The sequence below is a fragment of the Gymnodraco acuticeps genome, unplaced genomic scaffold (genome assembly GCF_902827175.1).
Source record: "Gymnodraco acuticeps unplaced genomic scaffold, fGymAcu1.1, whole genome shotgun sequence".
NCBI lineage: Eukaryota > Metazoa > Chordata > Actinopteri > Perciformes > Bathydraconidae > Gymnodraco > Gymnodraco acuticeps.
Window position 1 is genome coordinate 489,465 of NW_022990693.1, and position 24,296 is coordinate 513,760.

General features: G+C 40.9%; 1 protein-coding gene across 1 annotated transcript; it reads right to left on the reverse strand.

Moving 5' to 3' along the window:
- Positions 1–165: 165 nt before the first annotated feature.
- Positions 166–24,038, reverse strand: pld3 (phospholipase D family, member 3). The gene is made up of 12 exons (XM_034230563.1): positions 23,879–24,038; positions 21,653–21,747; positions 14,698–14,748; positions 14,404–14,561; positions 11,980–12,160; positions 11,687–11,804; positions 9,293–9,420; positions 8,514–8,711; positions 6,940–7,079; positions 2,426–2,591; positions 2,178–2,277; positions 166–1,088 (listed from the first exon to the last, which is right to left on the reverse strand). The coding sequence occupies exons 2-12, from the start codon at positions 21,677–21,679 to the stop codon at positions 901–903; spliced, it is 1,455 nt and encodes a 484-aa protein (XP_034086454.1). The 5' UTR covers positions 21,680–21,747; positions 23,879–24,038; the 3' UTR covers positions 166–900.
- Positions 24,039–24,296: the final 258 nt, after the last annotated feature.

Below are 24,296 nucleotides of genomic sequence, written 5' to 3' on the forward strand. Positions count from 1 at the left end.
GCTGATTAAATGCTGCTGTTGTTTCCAACAAATGAAGTGCCAGAGACTCTAATCTACCACTTTACTAAGCTTTATAGGATCTTTATTGTAATAGTGGGATGAAGCCTAAATAATGAAATATATGTGTATAGGAGACACCAATACATATAAACAGACTGAAACACGTTTGATTGAAATTCATTTATTGAAAGTTATTTCTTTATGAAGATGGCACGTAGATAATGACTGCCCCAGAGTATTTTTTTTAATGTGCATGCTGCTTCTTTGAACAGTTGCCATAACAACCAGGTCTTCACTAATTGGTAGGTGCAGTCACTCCACACAGTGGAAATGAAATTATACTCCACATTTACTGCCACTGCAAAACTGTATCTATTTTGAACACTGCTGAAATTATCGTATTTCCAGTTCATGTGCAGATTAATTAAGAAACACTTTACTCCCTGAGGTGTGCTAGGATAAAGAAAAAAGAAAACCCGCACTGAGGCTGTTGTTGCAGAAAATAAAGGACTTTTGATTGATTTTGAAAATGATAAAGTCATCAAAGCTTAACACACACATGCAGTCTAAATCCCAGGCCAGTTCTGATAACGGTAAAGAGATGCAAACATATTTTCTAAAATGTAAAAAAGGCACCCTTGAACAACCCATGGTAGCATAAGACTGCCAATGAGCAGTTTACTGGTAGACGGCACGTTGCTCCAGTCAAGTTTGGCACTGAAGCATAAAGCAGCTTTTCTGGAAGTGAAATATCTTCCTTTGGACCTCAGCAAACTCCGCTCAGCTGAGAGGAAATGTTCCAGCTGAATAGAGCAAAATGCATGAACGTGCAACTATAGCACGGCAATATGTGTTGAAGAGTCCCCTCTGATGAAGGATCCGTGAAATTGGCTGATGAAACTAACACAAGTTTTTGAGGTTTGAGTGCTGAGTGAGGGGGGTGCTGTAGGCGGAGTCCCAGTCCCTCTCAAACACGGCCTGCAGCTGTGATTGGACGGTTGTCTCAGAGGACTCTGATGCTGTTTGGTTGACGACCAATGCTGAGCCGGCTGTGCTCACAAAGTAGTCCCCAGACCAGTTAGACGTACCTGCAGGCAGAAACACACACACGATTCAGGTTCAGCACTTCTCCATGGCTGATTGGAAGGTGATTTATATTATGGGTGTACAATCAGATGTGATTATTATTATATCATTTTAATATTAATAGCTGGACAGGCACAGGAGAAGCTTCAGTGAAAGACTTATTCCCCCAAAATTCACCACAGGAAGTCCTTCCTCCCCTCAGCATGTATATGTTGATAATACTTATACACCACTGTGTATATCAAATCAAGTTTTATTTATATAGCACATTTATAAACGATTTTTGGTGGAGCCAAAGTGCTGTACATAAAATAAAAATAGCCAACAGTAGAGACACTTTACAGCAAATACAACAGCACAGATTGTTCAGAATATCAGTATGAGAAAAATGACACCCTCTGTCCTTAGACCCTCTGTCCTTAGACCCTCTGTCCTCAGACCCTGTCCTCAGACCCTCTGTCCTCAGACCCTCTGTCCTCAGACCCTCTGTCCTTAGACCCTGTCCTTGACCTCTGTCCTCAGACCCTCTATCCTTAGACCCTCTGTCCTCAGACCCTCTGTCCTCAGACCCTCTGTCCTCAGACCCTCTGTCCTTAGACCCTCTGTCCTCAGACCCTCTGTCCTCAGACCCTCTATCCTTAGACCCTCTGTCCTTAGACCCTCTGTCCTTAGACCCTCACATCGTACAAGGAAAAACTTCCAGAGAAAACCCACAGTTTAAAGGGAAAAATGGGAGAAACCTCAGGGAGAGCAACAGAGGAGGGATACATGTATATTGTAATATACATGTATATTATACATTTTTTGTGGTACATTGAGCACATTTTTACTCAAACTTCTTATTTCTATATACAAAGGTTTATTCTATTTAATTGTATCTTTTATTGCACACTCTTTATACAATATCTTTTATAACTTTTATCGCATAATATAACTTTGTATGAATAGTTGTATTACATTTCAATTTGTATACATATTTATTCATATTTATCTGTTATTCATTTGATTCTAAATCAAATCAACTGTCACGAAAGAGAGTCTCCCCAGGATAGATCAAGTATTGTGTTCATGCAGAGTTTGAGCAGCTTCACCTATGTATGCTATCTTGTCCGTCACCATGTACTTGTTGTGGTTCACTCTGGCAAAGGGAATCTCCTTCTGCTGGGGGGTGGCAGGCACCACAAACAGCCTCTGGGTAAGGGAACAAAATGTCACTACTTTATTGGTTTACTATAAAATATTAATAAAAACATGTACAACATTAATTCTCAGTAGCAGATACAATCTGATCCCTGGCAGGTCTAATTAAAGTAATCAGTAAAGAGGAAGAGCGACTCACCACCTGGATGTCCAGTCTGCTCTTGGGGTCGTACACGGAGGCCAGAGACTTGAGGAAGGGGAACATGATGGGCTGGGTGCTGGCCCAGCAGCTGATCAGCAGGCGCACTCTGACCCGCTTCTCGTAGCTGACGCGCCTCAGCTGGGTGTCGATGTCGGCCCAGTACCTGCAGATTATAACCACATGAGATATTAACAATGCAAATAACTCATGTCCTAAATCAGTTTAAACTTGATCTATTCTCACAAAAAAGCTTAGAATAACCCTGTGCAGCTTCTTGATACTCCCATGAGGCACAGTAACACTTCGTACATTTCAGTTGTTTACATACACTCTGAATAGATTATGATGTAGTAAGAGAATTTCAAATGAGGAATTTTGATTACAAATGTTGGCAGGTGTTTACATCTATTAGAGATGAACCATTAAAGTGACCATCAGCTTTCTTTATATAGCACATTTAAAAACAACAGAGTTGACCAAAGTGCTTTACATCAATTAATATATAAAAAAGCAGCATAAATACATTTAGACAAAACCGACAAAAATCAATCAATCAATCAATGTTTCTTTATATAGAGCCCAATATCACAAATGTTGCATTTGTCTCAGTGGTCTTCACAGTTTGTACAGAATATCAGTTTGATAATACGACACCCTCTATCCTTAGACCCTCTGTCCTTAGAGGGTGAAAAATAAACTAATGTAAAAGTAGGACACAATAAAACCATACTTATAGCCACAGACTGAAAACCCTCATACATTTTAAAACACAACAAAATAGAAAACCACAGTTTAGAAAAACACAGACTGATACGTCTTATACGTGGTCTGTAAAAGCACGGGAGAACAAGTAGGTCTTTAAACGAGATTTAAAAACAGGCAAAGTGGGAGCAAGTCTGATCGGGGGGGCAAATGGTTCCACAGCCTGGGAGCTGCTACAGCAAAGGCCCTGCCCCCCCGCTGCTTCAACCTCGGGACCACAAGGAGGAATATGTCAGCAGACCTCAGTGACCGGGAGGATGTAGGGTGTAGGAGTTCTGCCAGGTAAGGTGGGGCCAAACCATTAAGGGCTTTGTGGGCAAACAATAACATTTTAAAATCGATTCTAAACTTTATTGGAAGCCAGTGTAAAGATGCCAGTACTGGTGTAATGTGCTCGCGCTTGCGTGTTTTCGTGAGTAGGCCAGCAGCAGCATTTTGAAGTAGCTGTAAGCGGGAGATGGAAGCCTGGCTAACTCCAACATAGAGAGCATTACAGTAGTCAAGTTTAGTTGTGATAAAACAGTGTATGACCCTCTCAAAGTCATTAAAAGAAAGGAGCGTGTGGCGTAGTGGGTTGTCCCTAGGTGTTTGGATCAGGGGGTCACAGGTTCAAACCCCACTGCAGTCAGCATGTCCTTGTGTCCCTGGGCAAGACACTTCACCCCAAATGGCTCCTGTGGGGATTGTCCACAGTATTGAGTATGTAAGTCGCTTTGGATAAAAGCGTCTAACAAGTGACATGTAATGTAATGAAAGGCTTGACCTTTGATAACATTCGCAGCTGAAAAAAACTGGATTTTACAACAGAATTAATCTGTTTATCGAATTTAAAATCCCGTTCAATCTGCACACCAAGAGTTGTAACAGTGGGTTTTATATATGGGACCAGAGAATCAAGCATAAATGGGGCATGTTGGCCACCAGTGGGTCCAAACACTATCACTTCTGTCTTATTTTCATTAAAATTAAAAAAGTTCAAGGCCATCCAGGAGTTGCATAGAATCGGGGTCATTTGTTTTCAGGGGCAGCAAGATTTGGGAATCATCTGCATAAAAATGAAATGAGACGCCATATTTTTTTTATGATTGCGCCCAGGGGGAGCAAGTAGGGAGAACAAAATAGGCCCAATAATGGAACCTTGGGGTACCCCATATGGCAGAGGAGCAGAGGAGCAGCTAAAGTCACCAAGATTCACATTCAAACTTCTTTCAGAGAGGTAGGACTGAAACCACTCTAGAGCAGTACTACTGATTCCCACAGAATGCTTCAGGCGAGAGATAAGAATGCCATGATCTACAGCAGGGGTGGCCAACCAGTCAGAGGTTAAGAGCCACATTTTTTCTATGTTTCTGCAAAGAGCCACATCAAACACACAGTCACTGATACCGCTTGTTTCAGTTTTTTGTTTTCTGGAGACAAGATTTCAACCACGTCACTGATGTGATCTTTGTGGCATTGGGATATATATATTTTAAATCCTCTGGAGCAGAGAGAGGAGCTGTGGATTATTGTTATTGATTAATGCATCAGTGTTTCTTAGGGTCAAAAACACTAAACTCACAACTTAAAATGAAAGCGTTTAGTTTATTTAATAAAAGAGCACATGTTCAATGTGAAAAGTGACAGTAGTTATAGATTATTTGGAATTTGGTGCTATATATATATTTAAAAAAAAAAATTATATATATTTTTTAAACACCTTGAATTTCAGGGGGGGCGCGGGGCTCCGTTGGCGGGGTGCAGCGCCCCTCCAACACAATGGTAGGGGAAACACTGGATAGTGTTTAATCAACGATAGGTTTCCCCCCCCTCAAAGGTGATTGGTTCACTGCATCGCAGGTATTATTGTGATTGGCTCTTGGGCCACATCCAAATTAGACGCGCTGTCATCCTCTCATACTGACACCTGACACCACACATACACACGTAGGGAGAGCCGGGACGAAAGTAACACGGGACGAAAGTAACGGAGCGATTTTATCCGAGCCCAAACAACTTTGACCGGCCAAATTACGTCAGAATTATCAGCATTCAATACTTAACAGACCTACTAAATATCAGGTTTAACTGTCAGGAGTAGCTAGTGTTGTCACGATACCAACATTTTGGTTTCGATACCAAGTCAAGAATTGCGATTCCGATTCTTTTTCGATACTTTTCTTAAAAAACGGGAAACAGTCTTAAATGTAATTATTGTGCTTTATGTCACACCAGAACCAGAACCATAACACAAACTTTTAAACAATGAGAACAATAAATAAAATAAATGACAATAATTCGTATTAAATACAATTAATACATTTCTTACAGACAGGCCTCGTGGTGTCCGTAGGCTTGCCCTCACTGTCAGAGATATAGCTCAAATACTTCCAAATTTCGCTTCTGGCGTCTTTTTTGTCAACAAGCCGAGGGGCAGCGGCAGTTGCACTCCCACTTGCAGCCATGCTTCTCGTTTTCTCACATGCTCTGGCAGCTAGCGCGTGCACGAGAGAGGGGAGGCACTTGAGTGTGCTTGAGAGGGGAGGGACTTAGAGCGTGCTTGAGAGGGGAGGGACTGCAGGCAAGGCTGCAGTGCAGGGAGTGGAAGCAGAGCGCTGAACACACACGGCTCTTATTAAAACGGCGCTTTCTCACCGGAGTACTTTTCCCCGTCATTCTTAAAGTACCGATACTAATGAAACGGAGGAATCGTAACGTTTTTAACGGCAGGGTATCGCGGTACCTTTCAAGTATCGGTACACCGTGCAACACTAGTCAGGAGTCAGTGTCTCTCCCCCAAACTCACACATATACAATTCGATATGAACTGAAGAGCCGCATGAAACTAGGCAAAGAGCCGCATGCGGCTCGAGAGCCGCGGGTTGGCCACCCCTGATCTACAGTGTCGAAGGCAGCTGTATAAGAACAGCACTGTTACCAGCATCAGTAGTTAAAACAGGTCATTAAAAACTCTTAAAAGAGCACTTTCAGTGCTGTGGAGGGTTTTAAACCCAGACTGGAAAACCTCGAGAATACCATGCACATTTAAAAAAGACTCCAACCGTAATATAACTACTTTTTCTAGAATTTTAGACATAAAAGGAAGTTTGGAAATAGGTCTAAAATTGTTAAAAAAAGCTTTGTTTTTCTTATCAAGGGCTGGACCACAGCATGTTTTAGGCATGTCGGTACTACTTACAGTAGTAAGGCTGCTGTTAATTATATTAAGAACATTCATTCCAATAATGTCCCAGATTTCTTTAAAAAATCGTGCTGGGACAACATCATTTGGAGAACCTGAAGCATGCTGCTTCTTTGAACAGTTGCCATAACAACCATCTTCTTACTAATTGCAGTCTCTCCACACAGTGGAAATTAAATGAGTTTTTATGCATTTACCGCTACTGCAAAGCTTTCAATCTATTGTATACACTGATGATTTTAGTATGAAATTAATTTAATTACATTTAATTCAGCAGTAATAATGAGTGAGAGCCTGCATCTTATTAACAGTTCAGGCTGAGATGCAAGCAGAAAATAACGATCAAGCTATGTCTTTACTCCCTGTGGTGTGCTAGGTTCCCACTGCAGGACAAAAATGTCTTGTCATTGAAACAATCACATTGTGACTATAGGAGCCAGTTTTAAACATGATTACATCTACGGAGACATTAGACTCAAAACAAAGGTGTTCAGGAGCAGAGTAGCCACAGATGAGGCGTTCAGGGAGGTGAGACTGAGTTCAGTGAGGCTGTACTGAACAGCTGTACCTCTTAGGATGAGAGAACTCCATGGTGGGCAGGTAGTTCATGACAGCGATGTAAATGAAGCTCTGGGCGTCCTCCATCACACTGAGGATGGACTGCAGGTCCCCAGTCCTGCCGGTTCCACAGAAAGATGGAGGGGAGCTCTGAGGGAGAGGAAACACATCTGGGTAAATAACTGTTCATTTCTAACAACATTTTAAAACAATACAGGAGCCTGTTAAGATGATGAGAAGGAGCAGAGGTTAAGTAATAATGAATTAACCCCTCCTATCTTGTTCGTTTCTCCTCTCTTACCTTGGGGTTCCCGGTCAAATTTGACTGGTCTGTTTTAACTGCTCTTACATTGACACAAAAAACATTCATCATCACCATATTTTATTTAACACCCTTTTAAGTTATAAACAATGGCTCAGACTACTGGTTGACATGAATAACTGCAGTGAATATAAAAACAATAGACACTGGAAATGTATTCTAAAACAACATTTTGTTGATTAGTTGGGGTGTACCATCTGATGGATGAACATAATCTAGGGTTACCCGTTCATTTCCTATAGTGGTCATATTTGACGAGAAACATCATAGGTGTTACAAAGTAGACAAAACCACTTAGAATTCAATGGAAGTAGTGATCAGCAATTGTATATGTTGAAATGCCTGCTATGGAGGATATCATAAGGCCTTGCAGAAATCAAATGTAAAACACAATATTTATGATTGATGAAAGTATTAAAATCGGTCAGATTTGACCTGAACACAACTGAAGGTTAATGTAATTTATTTTAATGGAGCAGCATTAAATACACTTAAAGGCCCGGACACACCGAGCCGATTTCGGCCGTCGATAGATGTCTGGCCGTCGATAAGCGTCCTGTCGCCCTACTCAGATTGGTGTGTCCCGCACCGTTGTGTCTTTTTGGCCGTGCCGACACCTTCCGCCTCAGATTCGACATGTTGAATCGGTAGGCTGTCGGTAAAATAAATCACTCCGATTGGTTGTTCAGCTTAGCGAATCAGCGCATGAGAATCGAAACGGAAGTGAGGGACCCAAACAAACGATTAAGAAGGCAAGCACAGACGGCTATTCTTATTCATTTTCATCTCACCAGGACGCAAGTTTTGTTTTTTTCAATGGCGATCTGGAATGAAGAAACCGAAGACCAACGCACCCGCTATTTGTTGTTTGTTTATATCACGCAGTCTGTTCTTCTTCTCTCTGTGTATCACGCAGTCTGTCTTCCGGTTGTTGCCTCTTTTGAATGACGAATACACACTACCGCCGCCTGCTGGTAAGGAGAGTTATTGCCACTCACGCATGCGCAGTTCGTACGTGCTACTTGGCCGTCGGCTGAAGTTTTTGCGGTGTGTTCCAGTGCGACTGTTGGCCAAGACGCAGGAGACGTGAGGCGACACAACAGTCGTGTTCCGTCGGGACGTGTTCTTTGTTGTCAGTTTGGTGTGTAGGCCCCTTTAGGGACAATATGCAGCAAGCCCCTTTTAAACAGATTGGGCTCTTTCTAATAATATACTGACATTCACAGATCCCCACCCCCCCCCCCTCCCTGTGTGTTTCTCACCGACAGGTAGACGTTGGACGGCGTGTTGTTGAGTGGCAGCTCGAGGGGCGTGTCCTTGTTGTAGTTGGTGGAGAAGCTAGGGGGCCAAGGTGAGGGCACTGTGTCACTCTCCCCCAGGAACCAGTAGGCTTCAAAGATCTTCCCCAGGTCTGCAGCCAGGCAGCTGCAGTTGTACACCACGGCGCCCAGCTCCTTCACCTGCACCACAGCAGGACATTATCTTACATTTCAATTGTTTCTGCATTTTAAAACTGTGGCAATAAAGAGTAAAACAACTGCCGAAGCAACACATACAAAAACTATTTTGTTAATGTTGCTCACCGATCATAACTCCAGTATGATATCTAATTTCAAATGTTCTTCTTTGACCATGTGAAAGTTCTCAGACTTCACTGGAAACTTCATAAACGTCATTTATTTCCTCTCATTACTGTATCATATCACAGCGCACTAAACTGCTTTTTCTGCATGGCATGTGACCAACTGAGCAAACTTCCTCTTAAAAGCAGAAGAAACAAAATTCTGCTTGGATCGGTTACAAGACACCCTCTTATTGAGTTTAACACATTATTGCCTGGGATGTGAACAAAATCTAATTTACACATATAAGAGAAAATAAAACAAATACATAATTACTGTATTTAGCTATACTTGAATTAGTTAGTTGATTTGGTGAAACTTCATTCTAACTGATAACCTGTGTGTGTGTGTGTGTGTGTGTGTGTGTGTGTGTGTGTGTGTGTGTGTGTGTGTGTGTGTGTGTGTGTGTGTGTGTGTACCTGTGTGAGAGACCTCCAGTCCATATTGGCACTGCCAATGTAAATGTGTTTTTTGTCCACGACCCAGAACTTTGTGTGGAGGACTCCTGAGGTGAGCTTTTTCACATTTACTTCCCTGATATTAGCTCCTGAAACAAAAAGTATTTATCATAATTACAGAGACACTGACAGCCGTGAATGCATGGAGAGGGAGTATAAAACGTAGTCGACCTTATGATTTTCTGCTACAGTACACAAAAGAAAGTAATAAGGCTCTACAATAGGGTTAAACATCTATCTCATGAGATGATTGATATTTTTGACCAAGGTAAATACTTGATATATCGAAACATATACACTCACCGGTCACTTTATTAGACACACCTTGCTAGTACAGGGCTGGACCCCCTTTTGCCTTCAGAACTGCCTTAACTCTTCATGGCAAAGACTCAACAAGGTGCTGGAAACATTCCGCAGAGATTTTGGGCCCATATTGACATGATAGCATCACGCAGTTGCTGCAGATCGTCGGCTGCACACCCATGATGTGAATCTCTCGTTCCACCACATCCCAAATGTGCTCTATAGGATTTAGATCTGGTGACTGTGGAGGCCATTTGAGAACAGTGAACTCATGAAGTCATGTTCAAGAAACCAGTTGGAGATAATTAGATATTCGAGACATGGAGTTATCCTGCTGGAAGTAGCCACCAAAAGATGGGTACACTGTGGTCATAAAGGGATGGACATGGTCAGCAGCAACACTCTGGTAGGCTGTGGCGTTAAAACCATGCTCAATACTAAGGGTCACAAAGTTTGCCAAGAAAATATATTGGCAAGAAAATATATTTCCAATCTTTTATTGTTTATTGTTGGTGAGCCCGTGTGAATTGTAGCCTCAGTTTCCTGTTCCTATCTGACAGGAGGGTCACTATTAGCTTTGTTCATTATTCTCGCGTCCAGGAGAGAAGCTTTAAAAGTAGGAGACCAATGGAGTCTCTGAGAAGGTTCAAATGGGTACTTTAATTAATAAAAGGCGCAGTAATGTTACAAGCAGAATATGGTTCAGTGAGAGCAACAGCTGTGTTCTCGGGCTCTCGAGAGGGCAGAAAAGAGGGCGAGAACCACCTTTCCAGCTGTTAAATATCCTCTGCTGGCTCCTCCCTGTGGGCCGGTTGGCGCTGCTGGGGGCCGGCCCTCCGCGTATTTAATGTCCGTTGTTGCGCATAACAGAGGATTCAGATATTGTACATTCAATATATATCTAAACACGCCTTTTCTCCTCCTTATCTCTTTCATGACTTTACATTTAACACATTTCTAACGCTGTAATTCAATACTTTAAAAACACTGGAAATACTTTACGACAGTTATCATTTACGGTAGTCCCGGATGTTGTCATATGCTACCTACGTCTGTAAACAAAACTTATTAAAATAAACTGTACCTTCATTTTAATATTCAGCAATAATATCTCGACGTCTATAGTTGTAGTGTTAAAATCAGTAGGTTTTGGTGTGCATCACTCCATGTCATTTCACTTAGGAATATTAGCCACATGCTAAATGCTAACCGGAGATTAAGGTTTTTCAAAATAAAAGCTTGACATCAGACATTGTGCGCGAGAACTTCTGGTTTTTAGTATGAAACAGCATTTAAACTGACGGTATGTTTAAGCTACATTATGCCATCAAAACATTGATTTTAATTTCTAACATCACCCGGTGGGGTCTTCTGCTGCTGTAGCCCATCTGCTTCAGGGTTCCACGTGTTGAGGTTCAGAGAGGGTCTTCTGCATACCTTGGTTGTATCTAGTGGTTAATTGAGTAACTGTTGCCTTTCTATCACCTTGAACCAGTCTGGCCTTTCTCCTCTGACCTCTGGTATCAACAGGGCATTTTCTCCCAGAGAACTGCCGCTCACTGGATATTCCCCCCTTTTCGGACCATTGCCTGTAAACCCTATGGTTGTGTGTGAAAATCCCAGTCGATCAGCAGTTTCTGAAATACTCCGACCAGCCCGTCTGGCACCAACAACCATGCCCCGTTCAGTCACTTAAATCTCCTTTCTTCCCCGTTCTGATGCTCTGTTTGAACTTCACCAGGTCGTCTTGATGATGTCTTCATGCCTAAGTGCATTGAGTTTCTGCCATGTGATTGGCTGATTAGATATTTGCGTTAACGTGCAGTTAAAACAGGTGTACCTACAAAAAGTGGCCAGTGAGTGTATATGACAAGTGATGTTTGATAAAATAACTCATTTGGTTATTTTCTGAAACAAATACAGATTCTGGCTCTTACACTGTCAGCCCTCAAATTCAAGCTAAATGTCGTCTTAAAAAAACAAGAACTACAGTTGTAGACCCAACAGCTGAAACGTTTGTCTCGACTCGCTGGTACAAAGCAAAAGTGTCACCTGAGGCGTTGAGCAGTCGGAGGTCGTCCTGCGGCTGACTGTGCTGTGGTGTGTTCACTGCGATACGAACTGACACCTTCCCGGAGAGTTTAGCTAGTGTTTTCAGAACAGTCTCACCCTGCGAACAGCAAGAAAACAACCGGAACGTTAAATGTTATTTACGCTTCTATAATAAAAAAATAGAACACATTTCTTATTTTATATTGGTAAATGTCAGGTAATGTTAATCAAACACATATTTTGAGGAGTTAAACTCATCCTGTGCCATGTGGCCATTCACAGCTCGGGCTGACCTGATTGGCCGACGGCTCGTGAGTGCCAGTGTCTTTGTTAGTAAGCGTCCAATAGAAGGAGGCGATGTCCACGCTGCTGCGGGCCTCGGCCATCAGGTGGAGCCAGGCCTGGTAGATGGAGGGGTGGGGGGTGCTGGAGTTAAACGTCAGGCCTTCAGGGATGCTCTCCAACAGAACAATCCTGAGGGGGGGGGGAAACACTGTTATGGTTTAAATGTATTTATGCTCGCTCCCCTGGGAAGATTTTTTTTAAATATTGAAGTTAAAAGCATCAATCTGGTGCACTTGAAGAGATCTATGGATACATCTCTCAACACCCATTTGAAACAGAACTGTAAATATATTTACTTTTTCTTTATGGATATTTTACAAATCAACCTTTTAAACTTTATTGTTTTTTTACTGTCATATATTATTTCAAACCTGTTTTTCATTTATTCTCTTATTTCTTTATAACTATAATGATCATATAAACGTGTGCCTCGGAAATAATTGTTTACATTAATCGTGACAAAAACGTTTGAGACCCACTGAGATAACTTACACTAAAGTTAAAGTGGACCTATCATGCTATAGTTGAACAATATATTGTAGGGCCATATCTATATAAAGTATATAAATATAGTTTTTTTTTCAAAATACCAAACAGATCCTGCATTTTAGCCATGCCTCATTTCGCTCTATTTGCTCTTTCCAGCCCTGTCTTTGCTGACGTAGCTTTAATGCAAATGAGCTGCAGCTGACCACGCCCCCCTGCAGGAGAGGGGAGCATGCTCTGAGATCAGCTGCTGGGCTCTCAGAAGAGGGGGAGGAAAAGAGATCTCCGTCCTCCGTGTTTTATTCTTATATGATTACATAGAGTCATTATTCATTTGTTTTAAAGCTCAATAAATAACAAAGAAGATCTTTGACCGGCACTTTTCTAATTTTGTCCGGAAGATTTAAACTTTAACGGACATGTTGAACGGCAAAAAACTCTGCCGCACGGTCCCCTCGTTCCTTGGAAGAGGCGGAGAGGTGGGTGTTTGTCATCTGCCGGTGGACTAACCGGAGAGAATTACAGCGAGGGAGGGATTGCATTGAATAACAGCAGCAGAAGCAAATGCTTGCCTCGGGGAGGGAGAAAAAGAGCCACAGCGGAGAATAAACAGAAGGGCAACCATGCACGGGAAGCCTTCTTCGCTGTTTTTGTGGCAGACTACAGCGCCACTTACAGGCCTGGCATATGTAATACAGCGTCTCCAGCGCTTTCGAGCGTCAATGGCCGGCCGTGGCCCAACCCCACATTCCCCTGATAGGTGGAGAGTTGCCCATATAGGCGGAGCTCCTCGTTCCTGACGTCAGAGAATTTTAAAATCTGTCTGTATCAGATCCGTTGCAGCCCCGTTTTTAGAGATTTGGGTATGGAGGAAAAGAGAGAGGGTTGTGTTTTCTGACACTTAGTGAGTTCCCTGACACACCGGGGACACATATTCATGTATAAAAGACGTACAAAAGTGCATTTTGCATGATAGGTCCCCTTAAACCAGTGCTTCTCAAAGTGTGGTCCGCGGACCACTGGTGGTCCGTGAGCGCCCCCTAGTGGTCCGTGAGTATATTGGTAAAATTTCACATTTGAAATAAATAAATTTATTTAAGTTTTTCGCACTCTCGCGGCAATATCTCCGCAATGGAACGAGCTTAAGTTTCACTTTCGATTGCATGATATAGCCCAGATAAGCACCTTCATCACACATGTTGCCACTTGTTTGTACAATTTTCAGACGATTTGTAAAAAACGATGTGTTTTTGGATATTTGTGGAGTTAGGTGGTCCGCGAGTGTTTTTTTATTGGTTAAGTGGTCCTTGGTATGAAAAAGTTTGAGAAACACTGCCTTAAACTATCTAAACACTCAGAGAGCCCTTTAGTTCACTGAGCCTCTCAGTCTGACAGGAGAGGACTTTCCTCCACCTTGTTGTTGAAAAAGCTCCTTATGTCCGTTAGCGTAGCTCGCTAGCACCAGAAGCCAACAACAACAATCTCCGGTAACGGTGCTCTCTCTCTCGCACACAAAATGGCTCGTTCCACACACACCGAGCTTGAATGAAACACAGACATAATTGTACTGTGTCATATTATCTATATCTATATATATATTATATATTCAAGAAATAAATGTGCTTGCTTGTTATAGATCTTTTGATGGAATTCACTGTAAAGCTTAACTTTTGAATCAACATTGATAAGAGGTGCCTTGAATAATATAACGTTTTAAATACTTGCAGCTTCATCATGACTGAGCAACGTCTTTGCAGCTAGAGAAGGTAAACTATGAGCTGCGGTTTAAAATGGAGTGTGTGTGTGTGTGTGTGGGTGTGTGTGTGTGTGTGTGTGTGTGCAGTTGTGTGTGTGTGCAGTTGTGTGTGTGTGCAGTTGTGTGTTACCTGCAGGGGTCTGAGCAGGACGGGGCACGGGGCAGGCGGAGGCTGCTGCTCGGTGCGGGATGGGTGGGGGGGGCCCTGGGGGTCAGCAGGTTGTAGAGGGCGGTGGCAGCCAGCAGCAGAGCCGCCACAGTGGCCAGAGCTACAATACACCTGGAATACTGCAAGGGGGGGTGACACTTACAAGCTGCGGCTGTTGACCAACATGGAGTAAATCATTGTAGGTGTGTGTGTGTGTGTGTGTGTGTGTGTGTGTGTGTGTGTGTGTGTGTGTGTGTGTGTGTGTGTGTGACTTACCACTTGTGCTTTCCTGTAGGTTTCTTGTCTCCTCCTCTCCACGTCCACCAGCTGCAGGCATCAGAAAACACATATTAACACGATGAGCATACAACTTCTAAAATATATAAAAAATACAACATTTGGAGGAATTCAATTTCAACCTTAACACATTTACAATTTGCAACAAGAGATCATTTATCTTATTGGGAACACAATCACTGTAGCACTCATACATGTTTGTGGATGTGATTATTGGTGCTTTTTATGTTATATTTAATTCAAATGTAAACTACTATGGTTCAAAATAAATCTTAATGGAGGAAGAGCAAGGGAGGGGTTGTGTTTGAAAAGTATTTTGTGCTTAGGAAGGTTCCTCACGAGGTGAAAGGAGTTTAATGCTTCCTTTGTTATCTCCTTCAGCTTAGGATACACTGGACCATCCTTTAGAAAAGGAAAGGAGCTAATGCTTTCCCACAATTCCTTGTGACTGCAACATTTAAAGTGAAGCACCATTCAGCCGTTCATGGAGAAAAACGTTGATGACCGACAAACACAGATCATGTAAGTTTAGCATGTAACATCTTATGCCATTACTTGCCCAAGTCCTTATAGGTGTTTAACTTTAACCAAAAGGTGAGCTATGAATGTTATGCTAATTAGTTACTATACAATTATCAAAATAGGATGACATTTCAAAGTGTTTACTGAATTGTGTGATGTCACTTAAGCTACTTTTTTCTAAATTCAACATGTTTGAATGATTATATGCACAGTAGAAGATATATAGGCCTAACCATACAATACTGCATAAAGTATTATTTATTCAAATAGTTTGACCAATTATAATAATTGTGATTCATGTTGATTAATTTGAGTGAAAAGGAGCACCCTCAGTAACTATTTCCTTTCACTTTCCTTTTTTAAATTTCAATTCCAATCTTAGTAATGAAGTAATATACTTTTCACATTTGTCCACGTTTATAAAGCCGGCAATTAAAACTGCGGTCACAGACGTGCACGTAGTTGTGGGCGAGCCTTCGCGTCCGAGCACCTGTCGGGGAGGGTCGTCGGTCGTCCCGGCGTCAAGCAGACGCTCGCGAGTCCTCCGAAATGAGCCGTTCGTAATTTCTCAAATGTTCGCGTCCCAGACTCCTCGGTCCTCCGGCAGCGACCCGGAAACGTATGTGGGCGCTAGTCGACGATCGATTATCGCGGAGGCTGTCTGGAGGAGCAGTAACCGGGGCGTGTGGTGCAGTGGGTTGTGCAGACTTTCTGCCCTTGACCGTTTGTTTAATCAATAAATAGATCTCCTCTGGATATTAGGCTATGTATGTTTTTAATACAACTGCTTTAATTGTGAGCCAACATTTACAGTGAGAAGAGCTGCTGAGCCCAGTACAGAAAGCAGAACAGTGTGTGTACTATATATATCTCTCAATAATATAAGTATCAGGCCTACATTACACACTTTATTTGTATGCTTTAGTAGATATCTACAAATAAACACTTGATATTTTTCATGAAACCAAAGAGTGCTTAACATCATAACATATACATGGGCTGTAGCCTGATATATACTATATGCTTTAAGAGCTGTATGTGTGTGTTATGGAGTGTATATGTGTCTGTTGTAATTGCATGTGCCGCCAGCAGAGGGAGCTGCTGGACTAACACTCAACATCATTGCCAGCAGTGTGTGAGTGTGTTTGAGTGTGTATGTGTGAGTGTGTATGTGTGTGTGTATGCGAGTGTGTGTGTGTGCGTGTGTGGATGTGTGTGTGGGTGTGTGAGTGTGTGTGTGTGTGAGAAAGAGACAGATGATGTGGAAGGCAGAGTAGCTTATCTGACATCTAAATGTTGGAAAATGGTACCTTCTAGCCTGTGAGCTCCCCATTCGAGCGACTGACTATTCCTTCGCAATGTAGCATCGCATTGGATATGGGCTGAACTTGTCATGGAATGGACATTTTCCAGCCATTTCCCAAGGAGGCCTTTGCAAAAATGTGCAGAAAAGGCATGGAAACTGCATATTTTCAAAATGGCCGACTTTCTGAGGGCCGGGCCAAATGGAAGGAAATTTGAAAGATGTCCGCAATCACAAGAGCAATGTGTATACAACGTGTCGTGCATTTTGGAACAACCATATGCAAGTACTTTGGAGTCATTTGCTACATGCAAATTGTCAAAAATGGTACATTATCTGTTAGCTTACGACCGCCCCGATTGAGCTAGCAACTGTTTTATTCGCAATTTAACATGATATTGGAGATGGGCTGAACTTGTCCTGGACTGGAATTTTTCCGATCTTTTCCCTAGGAGGTGTTTGCGAAAATGCGCTTAAAACGCATGAATAACGCCGATTTGTCAAAATGGCCAACTTTCTGTGGGGTGGGGCTAATGGAAGCCATTTTGAAATATGTCCGCAATTCCATGAGGAATGTCTGTGGCAAGATTCGGGTAGTTTGGAGAAACGATATGTGACTATCGCACAATAGGGGGCGCTACTGAGCTGGTTTACAAAAACGGACGTTTTTTTGTACAGTCTGGAATAGGTCGTGGGCTGTGACCATAGACTGTATATATAAATGGACGTAGGGTCTGTGACGTCACCCATTGGATTCTGCAGAGATGCCGAGAAGCCCTTAGTAGGCGGAGTCGGCCACTAACGGCTCGACAGTGACGTCAGAGTTCAACTCCCGCCTACTCCAGCCTGCTCCAAATAAGGGCAAAGAGGCGGAGCCGAGGCGGGACCTGCTGCCACCGAGCTGGAAGTTCCAGAGCTAGCTGAAGCTACCAAGCTAAGCTAACATGCTCCCCATCTGCACACTGCCGTGGCATTTTATGTTTCTAAGGTAAGCGGACATGAAACTATTGAGCAAAACTATAAATAATAATCTAAGTTATTGAGTTTTTAGCATAATACTTCAGAATCTTAAAATCCCTTAACGTTTGTATGCAATTGTGCTAAATTCAACACTGGAATCAAGCAAATATTAATATGTTTTTATGACATTAGTTATTTGTATTTTGATATCACTTAACTATACGTTTAATACATTTAAGTCAAGCTAAGGTACATGTGATAGTAGCTAGTTAGTGCTCTTACCTGTGAGGCCTCTTCCAAACAGCATAATAACCAGACTGTATCATTAAAACTAAGTACCAGTTCTAGATCCTTGACTTTAGACAAACAATTCAAAAGACAACATGTATTTAAAGACCAATCTTTATTTGAATGTGCCTCTTAACCTGAGATATTAGTTATACAGTAATAGTATTGACAATCTAAAAAAACTGAGCAACTCAACAGTCAACTTTATGTTTCTTATTGTCTAAAGCATTTATTATTTTCATTTCCCCCCTCTCATATTCAGTGTGGACGGATTGACACAGCGTGGTGTCCAGAGAGCTGCAGAGACTTCAGGGAGAAACCTCTGTGTGATGGACTGAGGGTCTTTCCTCAGCGAGGAGGACCAGGCCTGATGGAGGAGCCCATGCTGGGCACAGCTGATACCAACAGCACAGGCCTAGTCTGTCGCTTTATTTGACTAAATGTGTTTACTTATACATTTAATAGGTTTACACCTTCTGTCCATATGTGCTTTTTATTTAAAACATTTGATTAACTTTTGGTTCACATTTCAATAAATTGCATTTGTATTTGCACTCCTTTTGTCCATTATTCTTACTGAAAATGTTAGATTACACATTCACATCTGACTGAAGATTGGCCCCATTTATTTGTGACGTTGCAAACTCTGCGGTACAAGGCACAAGTGATGTGAAGCTCATAAAGTGAGGCAAATAGAAATAATCAGCTGATGGAGTGTAGATGTGGAAATAGGTGCATTCGATCAGCTGACTGTTTTTACAATAAAAGTAGTTTCTTAGTGTACTGGTCTTAAAATCTCATAACATCAGCTTTTAATGTTCCTCTTGGATGTTCTTCTTGACCCTCAGAGAAGGAGAACATGTTGTGTCTTTCAGGCATGTCCTTTCCTAACAAAAATTACAGGAAACATATTATTGCAGAACAAGTGTGTTATTTATGAAAGCGGTGTGTTTGTGTGTTTAGGGATTGTAGATATAATTATTTTGTAATTGTAATGTTTTTTTTTTATTTCAACAGTGAGCTATAAAGACAATCAGATTATGAATGAACAGTATGAAGTTCATCAACATTGAAATATATGTTATTATCAAAATAATATTTAACTGTTAGCAAAACGTAGTGCAACTGTAGAAGCTTGCTCTGTTGTCTCACTGAAAGAATAACTTTTACCACGTTTATTACAGACAATATTGAGAGATAAATAGTAGCAGTTCTCACTATGTGTCAAATATCTTTGCCTTCAATACATTAAATTAGAAAGCTGACTAAATCATAGTGCTTGTTAACATCTAAATGTAACTTTTTGCATGGAAAAACCCCTCAACTTAACTGATGTGTAGGTGATCTAGTATTTAGTATTGTTTAATGGAACGTATATCAGTGTATTCAAGTCAATACTTCATTTATTTAAACCAATATCTTTCTTGATTCTTTGTACAGTATGACAAAAATAGTCTTTGTACCTGTGCTGAAGTTCACTGCTGTGAGGAGTCCAGTTCTGTCTCTCACTCTATGGTCCAGCCTGCCTGCATCACCTGGACACCTTAAACAAACAGATATATATGTAAAGTACCATGTGTACAAACAATATAACTGATTCTCTTCTGTTGAACATGTTGGATTGTGTATTGTCCGAGTCAGGGTCCTTTTTATTTTACTGTAACTTTGGAAGTTGTGTTACCAATGCTTACTGTTTATTTGATACCCATTTGGTAATACAATTAATAAAAACAACAAGGTTTGGGTTCGTTCTTCAGATGACTGTGACGTTAACGTGTAAGCTCAATAATGAACTCCAGCTCAACCAACCATATTGTAATATCTAAGTAATCATCTTGAAATATGACATTAATAATTGTAATATACACACATCTTATTGTGAGGTTGATTTCACATACACTACTTCGACGTTAACTTGTCTACATACTTGAGCATAGCCAATTTAAATTAACCTTAGCGATGCATACAGTTCCTACCTACATAATAACATATCTCTAAGTTACAAGGATGTAACCTTATTTTATCAACCTCAAACAGAAGCTGTTTGTTCAACAGTATTATCCCACTTAACGTCTATTTCGTTTTAACCTTTATATATACAGTCTATTATTTTAACTTGGAGGCTACGATTAGCATCGTTAGCACCGATGTAGCTACCACTCGCTTACTATATGCTAACCCAAGCCTTAACATTCATTAACATTAGCTGACTAAATATAAGCAACACATAAATAAAGTACTCAAATTTCACTTACCGCAAAACCGCATTCATGCACCGTCTGTTTTGAACGCGGAGCGAGTCACAATAATCCATTATGAAGAATAGTCCACAAGGCACCAGCACAACAAACACGGCAGAGTTCAAGTTATGTTCCCCAGATGAGCTGAGCAGGCAGAGCCCCTGTAGCATCACAGAGCTGCTAGCAGAGCAGAAAGCTAACTGCAGCAGTCACTGGAATTACCTGTCACTCAATGTGACCACGCCCTAATGTATGCATAACTTTAAGGCTTAATATAACTTAAACAAATTATAAATAGTAGTAACTCATTAATAAATGGGAATGTGCTTTACAAGGCTCCCTTTTGGCAGTTATACATGTTAGTAACTTGTAAATAAATGGTCATAAAGAGATGCCAAGAAACATCAAGATGGAAGGGGGAATCAACTCAGTGAACAACAGATATTAAGGATGCTGGCTGATGAAGAACACAAAGTAAGCTAGTGCCAATATAAGGCTTAGTCATCTTGCCAAATAGCGAGCCTGTGTTGATGTACAGTATGTGTCTATGTTAGAACTGGTTAATAAATGGTTCTTAAAGGTGGGGTAGGTAATTTTGGAGAAACCAGCTCGAGTGCACTAGAATTTGAAAATACCTCCTCCAACACACACGAACATGACCAATGAGGGCACGAGATAAGTTTGTGCACAGATGGAAGGCTGACAGGCAGGTAGGCCATCCAGTTACTTTAGCCGGGCCGGCTAAAATGATTAGTCGTGCTTTTTGTACGGCTTCCACAGATGACGTTTTTTTAATGGATTTTTTGTCAAAGCACTTAAGATATTCATTGCTATCGGGATGTTAAGAACATTGCATGGAATATAACAAAAAGTGTATCTAGAGCCGGTTTCTCAAACTTACCTACCGCACCTTTAAAGATTAATAAAGTGTTTACAACCTAATTAATAACCTAATTATAAACCCTTTATGAATCCTTTATAAGGGTAGTCTTATTGTAAAGTGGTACCCATCTTTCCTTAACCCCATGACACTTTTCACTGATGTTAAGTTAAAGTGTTTAGGAAAAGACACTGGACTGGATTTTTTGGACTATTTGACCTCAGCCCTGTTCGTCACTCCTCATAATGGATAACCTCATCTCCACCACAGCTAAAGGTTATTAGGGTAATACCACCTACAAATGTGAAATACATTGCATTATTTGTTTATTAACTCTGTATGCTAGGGAGGTTTTCTAAAATGAAAGTAAGTATGAAATGAATTTGACACTGTAACATGAGATAAGCTATCATCCTTCAACAGACCACATGGTCTCCTCTGCTCTGAGTAACTACTACGGACATGTACAGAACGGAATTTCCCACAGCACATTGTATTTCAATACAGTACACGTTGTTATGGTTACTTTAATTAATCATTTTTTGTTGAATCCTTTCCCTGAACGTCAGAATTGAACATCAAAAAGTTCTATCTATCAATTACATTTTTAAGTATTAGCCAAATTGTCACATTACCCCTGTTTGACCCAGTAAAAGATTGGTATTCCTTACTTGACAGAACTGATTGAAAATATTTTTTGCTTTTTAAAACTCTTTGATTTAATAAAGTTATGGTCCTTACCTGGTTGTATGGGATGTCAGTCTTCATTGTCACAGACAGAATAACATCTGCTGGGATGATATGGGTAGAGTCCGCTCCGGTCAGATGATGCAGCTCTGAGCCAAAAAAAAAACGAAATGTTACATCACGTGTTTATGACTCAGTGGGAAGGATCTGATGAATGACAGGAAACGTTCACATTGTGGCAGCAGGAAGTAAACATCTTTACTTCACTGATGTTTACCAACCAGGGTACAGTTGGGGATCTAAACAAGTTAACATATGAGGAAATATATAAAGTTAATTTGAAAATTGAAAACACTTTTTTTTTGTTGGCATAAGTGATAGTCATAAATATGCTTGATCTAACTTCATGTAGCAACATAGTAGGGCTGCACAATTTATCAAACGTAAGATGAAATTGCAATGTATGGACTATTGCAATATCACTCAAGGCACAGCCCTACTACATAGCTATGACACAACAGAGCAATCTCCCAGCCATTGTCCCTGCTCTCTTTACAGATGTGACAAAGGGAAGGTTCCACAGAGAGAATAACCTGCACAGCTCATCTCTGGCACGAAGGGCTGTGGGAGCTGAGCACCAACAATAACATCCCCGACAGAATTAACTCTTTACAGGAATCTCAGGTCTTGTGATTCCTGATTCCTTAAAACAGAGAGGAAGTATAGACGCCTGAATGCTGACAGCAGCAGTGTAGAGCTTCAGTTTCTCTGAAAAAGCATTTTCTCACAGCTCATTAAAGCTGCTGGTTAGGAACACACGAGTACGGGCCCTGGACGTGGGATCTTGCAGAACAGTTTGGAATTGTTCAAGTCATGCACATGCGGGAAACAAACCATTCAACATATTTTGGCTGAAATGCTTTCCTTAAATCTTGTCTCAAGAAAGCTAAATATTTGCTTTGTTTTGAGGCTCTTGTAAACAGATCCCAGGGGAAACAAGAGGTATACAAATTAAGAAAAGGAAAGTTAAAATCTTCCAGTGTGATATTGGAGGCCAAGCTATGCTAGGTTATATGGAAAGTGAGTCTGGATTAGGAAACAGTCATTTTGCAATTTCACATATATCATATTTTCCATTGTCGGTTCAATATTTTGATCAGAATGGTTTTTTTTAAGCCTAAGGGAGGAAACATATTGAAGTATAGAGTTTCCAGTACCACTTGACTTTAAATTACTACTTTCCACCATATCTGCATTGAGTGTAAATTAGCAGATGATGCCTTTTAGGTGAAATATGTAGCATTCAAAGCAAAACAACTTGAAAAAAACTCTTATGGAGTTTATACTGGTAGCAGAAGGCTTGCCTGTCTGAGCAGAGGAGCACATCACATTAGAGAGGAACCAGAAGTGGGAAGTAACTAAGTACATTAATCAAGTACTGTACTTAAGTAAAATGTTGAGGTACTTGATGCAACAATATTACCTAGAAATGTGTCACATATATAAATAGAATTATAAACACACAAAAGGGATTTTTTTGTTCTCACACAAATTAATCAATCAATCAATCAATCAATGTTTATTTATATAGCCCAATATCACAAATGTTACATTTGTCTTAGTGGACTTCACAGTTTGTACAGAATATCAGTATGACAATACGACACCCTCTGTCCTTAGACCCTCACATCGTACAAGGAAAAACTTCCAGAGAAAACCCACAGTTTAAAGGGAAAAATGGGAGAAACCTCAGGGAGAGCAACAGAGGAGGGATCCCTCTCCCAGGACGGACAGACGTGCAATAGATGCCGTGTGTAAATTACAAATGACTTTTATTTGTTATACTTGAAGAACAGTTTGTTTATAATACTTTTGTTCTTACATTCAAACAAAGCATCTGAATACTTATTCCTCCTCTGACAGGGACACGAGAGCTTTGGCTCCACTACCAGTGAGAGTGAGTCAGGGAAGATTCATATGATCGAATGACCCAGCAACACCTTTTGCTGTGAGCTTCAGAGAAGATAACAGAGATACATAGCTAGTAGTAGGCTAACAACATCTACTAATGTGGGTCACTTAAAAGTGATTTGAAAACACACATTTAGATAAGAAGCACTATGCAAACCCATTTGTAGCACCATCATTATTATAATGTAATTAACCGTTAACTTACATTGTTACACACGTCTAGTTTACTGAGCAGACTAGAGTCGCCGACAGTGGTAAACAACAAAACCAGTAGCTTTCACCTTACCTTACCTAAAACGGTCAACCCACCTGTTAAAATGCGTCCAGGTTCATTCAAATACCGCAGATAACAGCGTTGAGGTCTGTTCTTTATATAAAATCACATTTAACCTAGTTGTTTCATTGCTAAAAACACGGTAAAGTACAAAGAAGGAGCTCTTTCCCTGCGCTGTGAGAGTACTGATTTGGAAACAGACGGGATTGGGTTATGTTAGGTCATGTGATCAGAGCCGGACAGCCAATCAGATAACAGTATCCAGCTGCAAGCTGTATGGAGCTATTTCAGGGTCATACATTTTGATCAGCGCCATCTATATGGCGCTGGTTTTGATCATTCAAAAAAATACAATTTATTTGAAAGTTCAAGTTTGTATCCTGAACTTTGAAAAATACAATGATGTATTCAAAATAAAAATAAGTATTTGAAATAATTTTTCAGGTTGAATAT

Excerpts from the sequence above, each read along its gene's own strand:
- pld3 (XM_034230563.1), bottom strand. The coding sequence starts at position 21,679 with ATGAAGACTGACATCCCATACAACCAG. Across the intron at positions 14,749-21,652 it reads CTGACATCCCATACAACCAG|CTGGTGGACGTGGAGAGGAG; the intron begins GTAAGGACCATA and ends TGATGCCTGCAG. Across the intron at positions 2,592-6,939 it reads GAGTTCTCTCATCCTAAGAG|GTACTGGGCCGACATCGACA; the intron begins GTACAGCTGTTC and ends TATAATCTGCAG.